Below are 6,598 nucleotides of genomic sequence, written 5' to 3' on the forward strand. Positions count from 1 at the left end.
GATGTAGATAGACACTATTCTTACCTTATCCTTTTCATGTGGAAGGAGTGACACTGGAGGTAAAGAGGAAAGAGACTCACAACTTTCTTTCCCATCCACACTGGTTGCTTTAGTGTTGAGACGATAAAGAGGTCCATCTTTAAGGAGTCTGCCGTGGCCAACAGCGCGTTTAATAGCCAAGCGTAACTGCTGGTGAAAGCCAGAAGCAGCACTGCCTCCAAATAATGCAGACACATCCTTCTGACCTTTCAAAAAACGTTCAATGCTTTTCAAAGTTGAGCCACCAGACTCTGCCAAGCCCTCAACCGCCCGCTTGATCAGTTTATTCCAATCTACATTTTGTTTATTATCCAATTTTCCATGGTTTCGAGGTTTAGGAAGTGCTATTCGCCCAGGATTATCAGGATCTTTATAGGAATTGAGTCCTTTGTTTGAGACTTTTAAAATTGTTCCATCTTTAACACTCAACTCCAATTGTTCTAAAACAGTTTTGCGATCCAAGCCATGGGAAGAAGACACTGCATTACATATTCTTTCCTCTGAAGGACGCTGTTTCTGCTTCTTCACTTTTTTGATGGCCTCCAAAATCCACTCCGTATACAGCGGGTTAGCGAGTTTTACCATGGTGAAGGATTCTGTATATCCATAGAGTCGTTATCCCTTATCCTGATGCTGAGTAAGTTTTACACCACGGAAAACAACATTCTCGGAGGCTGGGAACCAGTTAACCATAGCATACAAGTTTTCTGGCCTGAGTCCTTCCTTCTTTCACAAAATAGAGTGCCTCCCCACTTTTACTTTAGAAACCAAAACAACCTGTTATTTGAAATATCTTCAAACTTCCCAATAAATTTCTCAATAGCACCACACATGGGTCTCTTCATAAAGTTGTAAAAACTCAAGAACATCTCATTCCCAGCAGAAAAATGTGTATCTTATGCCTGAAAAACAATTAAAACAAGATCAGTTTTCTATCAAGGCCCATTTTGTAAATAAGCATTAACTGAAACATCCTAATCTTTTAAAGCAATCAAATACCAAGTGTTTACTGAGCACCTGTAGGAGTTTTAACGTGTTTCTATCAACATTCCAAAACAATCATGTATGTAAACCACTGGAATAAAAAAGAAAAGAAAAAAAAAAAGATGAATAATTAGGATACAATGAGGAAACAAGATGAGACATACCATGAATGACCTTAGGCTACAACTAACCAGAGGGGTGCTGCTATTCTGTACTCCACAATCTCTGCTCACCAGTCTATGAATTGAAACTCTTCCTTGACATCTTTCCCCAAGAAACTATTCAGCACTTCAACAAATATCTGGATTAGCAGAAAGAATCCTGCAATGAAAGTAAGAGTGAATCTTTCATCTTCCAAAATTCCAGACATTGAGATTGGTTAAAAACAGTCAATAAGATAGCAGAAAACCATTGAGAAAATTTTAACTATTTCATATATTAACAGAAACAACAAAGACAATTACACAGACCAAGTTCATATTTTAAGAATTTATTACTTTAAACATTCCAAATGGAAAGAAAAATAATATTGGAAATAGTCAAGTGTGAAAAGTGCTTAAAGAACTTTAAAATAATCCAATTTCAGTCAAATTTTAAGAATTAAATGCTGATAGCTTTTCCTAAACCAAACTAAAATACCATTGACCAATAGACTGGAGGGAGTAACAACTCTCACAATGTTCACAACCAATCTACAGAGAGAAACAAGAAATGAGAAAGGCCCAGAATCACTGCGTTCAAGTGCACACACTACATATCAAGTGTACAGTACAGAAAAAAAAAATGTATTGCCTGTTTACAGGTCTAAAGAGGAGACTATCTCATAAAACTTCAAGATTGCTGTCCTGAAATTAACATTAATGAATACGAGAAAAACATAAATATATTGCCCCTCCAGGATCAAAGTCAGCATCCTTCTTTAAGACAAAACCTGGCAGATACCAATCTTTTTAAAAATCACCAAAATAATAAATCCTGAATCTAAATAACTCCTGTGCCTCCAAAAATAAATTTAACTTGAGTGTTTTTTAGAAGGTCTGCTCTTATTCTAAAGCATGTACATTACAACATAAACAGCGCTAGAAAAATGGCTCCCGCAGCAATTATTCTTAAGAGTGACATTAAAAACCAAAAAGAAAACTAACCGATACCAGGAAAGCGGTAGTATTATTAACTCTGATAGGAAAGAAAAGGCTGCAGTAAACACTCAAACCTGAGCCAAGATTTATTTTTAAATTAGCAGACTAAAAAGAAGCCCCCTGAGAGATCTATGCCTCATTTTGGTGAGAGCCTCGAGAGGACAGAAATCATCGTATTATTACTCCAAGAAAGTTCATTATGTAGAAATTAACGCTAAACTAAATTAAGCTACAACCCGAGTGTAAGAAGCTGGGAACGTCCTAACTGAGAAAGCTCGCAGGTAAAAGAATGAATGACAGTGGCTCATTGTCTCTCTGGCCCGGGCTGTCACCAGTCTCCAGGTCCTCAGAAAGTGAAGCGCCTGCAGACTTGAACTCTGCAAGTACCCCCGCGGCCTCAGAGAAAGCACTGCTTGCTTCCGACAGTCCTGCCCCGGTTTCCATTCCCCAGCCCCAAACACATCTTCGCGCTCTCTTTGTAAAGTGCGAGAAACTTTAAAAACTTGAAACGGCACAGCCCTGCGCTCGCCAACCGGGTGCTTCGCGGTTCCCATCAGACGGCACAGAGCCCGAGCACTAAGTTAACAATGAAATCACGTGCAAGAGTTCGGAGCCATGCATCTCCCACTCGCAGCTCCCCAAGCCCACGCTCCACCGAGGCCGGTCCAAAGGCGGCGTTCCGGGCGCCGGCGGCCGCGAGCCTGACAGGTCGGGCGGCCGCGTCCACTCGCCGACACTGACAGGCGGCCGCCGCCTCCCCTCCCGGCGCCGGGCTGTCAGCCCGACAGACACAACACCACACGTGCTGCCTCCTCCACACCACAACACCGCCAGCCTGTCACCCCCGCGGCCCCCGCGCGCGCCACAGCCGGAGAGCGAGCGCCCGAGCGCGGGCAGACGGGCCGGCCCGGGGCGGCGGGCGCAGGTGGGGCCGCGCGGTGGGCGCGCCCCGAGGGACAGCGGGCGCCGGCACAGCCCAGCCCGAGGCTCCGCGGCCTGGGCCGCGCGCCCAGCCGCCGGCTCCCAAGGCTGGGCCCGGCCCGGGCGGCGGGGGCGCCGGGCCCGCGAGCGCCGGGCGGGCGGGCGGAGGCGCAGGGCCGCGGGGCGGGGAGCCGGGCGCCGGCCGGGCGCGAGGGGGCGGCCGCGGCGCCCCAGCCCGAGGCCTGGCGCAGAGCAGCGGGAGGCGGCGCAGGCCGCGGCGGGGCCTGCAGCGGCCCGTCGACCCCGCGAGGCGGCGGAGCGGGCCCCGGGGCGGCTCAGCCTCGGGCTCGGCGGCCGAGGGCGGCCAGGGGTGGCCCCTCGGCTACTTACCGGGGGGAAACAGAGCCGGGATCCCGGGGCCCCGGGCCGGACCGCGGAGATGCCCCAAACTGACACGGCCGCCATCTTGGAGACAGTGAGCTCCGGCCGGGGGGAGGGGAGGCGAGGCGGCGGAAGAGCCGCGGGGGGAGGGGAAGTGTCGCGAGGGAACGGCGGCCTGGGGGAGGGAGCGGGAACAGCCGGGAGGTAGGCGAGGGGGAGGCGGGAGGGGCAGTGCGAGAGGGGGGCGGCCGAGGAGCGGGAAGAGCTGGGCCGAGAGCCGGGAAAGGCCGGAGGGCGGGGCGGGGCAGGAGGGAAGAGCCAGCCGGGCGGGTCACGTGGGGCCGGTACAAAAGGCCAAAGCCAGAGTGGGAGGAGGACCTGGCGGGGCTGGAGGCCACCAGCTGGGGGCTCCTTGTCGCCTTTCTCACGCGGTTAGGTCAGGCGGGTACCCGGGAAAGAAGGAGACGGTGTGTCCCCATTGCACAGCTGGGGACACTGAGGGCAGGCGCATGGGTGGGGTGGCTTCAGTGTGGCACGGAAATCCGGTAGCAGATGGGAGCTGAACTCTTGATGGCGTCTGTTTACAGTGAGCAGATCCTCCCTCTCCGCTTCTGTGCGCTCACCCCACTTCCACGGCGACTCTCCCGGAACCTGAGGCCGGGAGCTGGGGGCGAAGGGCCGGGAGGAAGTTGCCTCCCTTTATCATTCCCTTTCGGCTCGCACCATCACCCCGCACATCTCACCCTTTTTGTAAGCAAGAGTAGGTGTGATGAGGAGGGGGAAAGGGTAGAAACTTAGACACTCGTGTCAAGTCCTTTCTCCACAGTGACGTCATCCTCCCCACAACTGAGAGACTTGTTGGACCTTACCAGAGCCATGTTTATAGGAAACAGCACAGACTTGCACAAGGTCACACAGCTGTTTCGTGGCACACATCTGAGTTTAGAGCCTAGATCTGTCTTATTCCAAGGCCTGTCTTCTACTCATGCCCTATGCAGAATTGTCCTTAGCTGAATTTGTGGCTGAACCACGCACCAGCACTTTTTCATGACCTGTCTGTCCTCTACTGACTGCATGTATGTTTCTTTGTCTTGTCTCTCATCTCATTAAACTCCTTGAGGCAGAGACTGAGTCATACTTTTTGTTTCTTGCATTCTCGGGAAAGGCAGTAAATGACAAATGAACAGACATATCAAATACTTAACAATTTTGTGTGGAAGGTTTTCCTGCTACTGGACCTTTATCTGCTTTGTGCCCCCTGCGTAGACTGTCCTCCAGAACACCTTCTCAGTTTATCTCAGCTTTACCTTTCAGAAACCACCGTCTCTCCCACTGCCTTAACTTCGATGTTTACTTCCTTTTCTGAACTTTTGCAGTATTGACTATTTGCCCTGTTCATTTGGCACTTGGTGTGTAGCTCTTACATACATTTTATAAATGTATTCCCAGATGTATGCTCTTCTAGGATGTCTCTTTGCGTCTCCAGTGGCATAGTGTTGTACAAGTAGTACAGACTCAAAAAAACGTGTCTAGTGAATGAATATTTTTAAGCCACTAAGAAACAGGTGGAATTTCCACCCCCAGCTCAAGCACTGCCTTGTTTACACCTTAACCTATACTTTCCTATCTCTACACCTTTTCTCCACTCTAATCCTTAGCTTTATTGTTCTATAATATAGACTGTCCAGACCATTCAATAACATAAAAACATATTTTCAGATGATGGTCTAGCCAACTCAATATCCTACCACTGACACTGATAACATAAGTGTGGTGTGGTGAGATTTACTGAATCACCCTTAATCATCTATTTCCAAGACCTGTCCCCAAATTAAGAGGGAAATTTGGGGATACAAGATAACTATTAGAAGGGATATTTTCCATCCTGCATAAATCAGACAGATGCATTCTCAGGTAAAATGGGAGCTATTTGTAATGGAAATACATCCAGAAAAAAAGGGGGGAGATTCTCTTTTAGAAAAATAAACAAGGGGTTTTTTTTTCCCCTAAAGAGGACAGATAAAGTCATATTAATAGAAAGAAAATGAGTTCTTTGTGTGAGACTAGTGTGTGGTCTTCAGAAGAAGAATACAGAGATGAGTTGTGTTTGCTTTTGGATAATTTGGAAGAAAATTAGCTTCAGCCATTCCTGTGAAAAGACCAAAATGGGATCTAAACACACAGTAGCAAGAATTTAAAAGAATCTGCAACAACAAAGCACCGTTTAGCTTTTCAAACAGCTTCCATAGAGAGTGTTTGCCTTACATTTGCATAACTTAATGACACATTCAGGAGGTCTTCTCAAAATAAAAGGTTTGCAACAAAAACAGATTCAAGTCCTCATCTTTTGCATGTTAAAAAACAATCTGTAGCACTAAAAAGACAGTTTTTCTTGGTTCAAACTTTGCTCAAAGTTTGTCCCTGCAGGGCTGGCAGCTAAAAGTTATTTCCTCCTTCCACCTTTAGCTCTAGGAATCCCCGTCTTTTCAGTTGTACTTGGTAACTACATTTCATGCAGAGTCTAGCTAAGCCTAAAATTGGAAAGCTGCTCTATCCTTGTTTCAACAGGAAAAGTTTTTAGTCCATTTACATTTAATATGATTACTGCTGTATTTGAATTTATACCTACCATCTTACTATTTATTTCCTTTTGCCCACTTATTACCCCTTCCCCTTTTGTGTTTATTGTTGTCATGGATTTTAACTGTGCATGTATTTTAAGCCACACAAGATTTTATAATCATTGTTCTGTACAGTCAGTACTCATTATATCACCCTTTATGTTGCTTCTTGTTTGAATATGCATTTATGTGCTTCCGACTCAATTTTTTTCCTTCTGTTTGAATAATTCCTCTTTTCAGAGCAAGAGATCTGCTGGTGGCAAGTTCTCTCTATTTTTATTTGCCTAAAAACTTTATTTTATCCTTCATATTTTTGCTGGTTATAGCATTCTAGTTTGGCAAGTTTTTTCCAGCACTTTAAAGATGTCCTTCCATTGTCTTCTGGTTTCCATCATTCCTTTGTTACTCCTTTGAAAAGTAATATCTTTTTTCCTCTGGCTCCTTTTAGTATTTTTTTCTTTAGTTTTCAACAGTTTTCCTGTGATGCGTGTAGATGTGATTTTCTTTATATTT

At 46.5% G+C, this 6,598-nt stretch overlaps 1 protein-coding gene across 4 annotated transcripts in view; it reads right to left on the reverse strand.

Moving 5' to 3' along the window:
* KAT6A (lysine acetyltransferase 6A) overlaps nt 1-3,574 on the reverse strand; it is a 115,326-nt gene extending 111,752 nt beyond the window's left edge. For 2 of the 4 annotated variants that reach the window (XM_087418578.1, XM_087418575.1), the window contains exons 1-2: nt 3,474-3,574; nt 25-941 (exon numbers count right to left, since the gene is read on the reverse strand). In XM_087418578.1, coding sequence (XP_087274704.1) covers nt 25-624 — 600 coding nt within the window. In that variant the 5' untranslated portion in view covers nt 625-941; nt 3,474-3,574. Of the gene's footprint in view, nt 1-24; nt 942-1,187; nt 1,345-3,473 lie in introns of all 4 variants that reach the window. The other 2 variants (XM_087418577.1, XM_087418576.1) reach the window with 2 other exon arrangements.
* Between the last annotated feature and the right edge of the window lie 3,024 nt (nt 3,575-6,598).

Source organism: Ceratotherium simum, chromosome 28 (genome assembly GCF_057802395.1).
Source record: "Ceratotherium simum simum isolate JZ-2026a chromosome 28, ASM5780239v1, whole genome shotgun sequence".
In the NCBI taxonomy this organism is placed as follows: domain Eukaryota; kingdom Metazoa; phylum Chordata; class Mammalia; order Perissodactyla; family Rhinocerotidae; genus Ceratotherium; species Ceratotherium simum.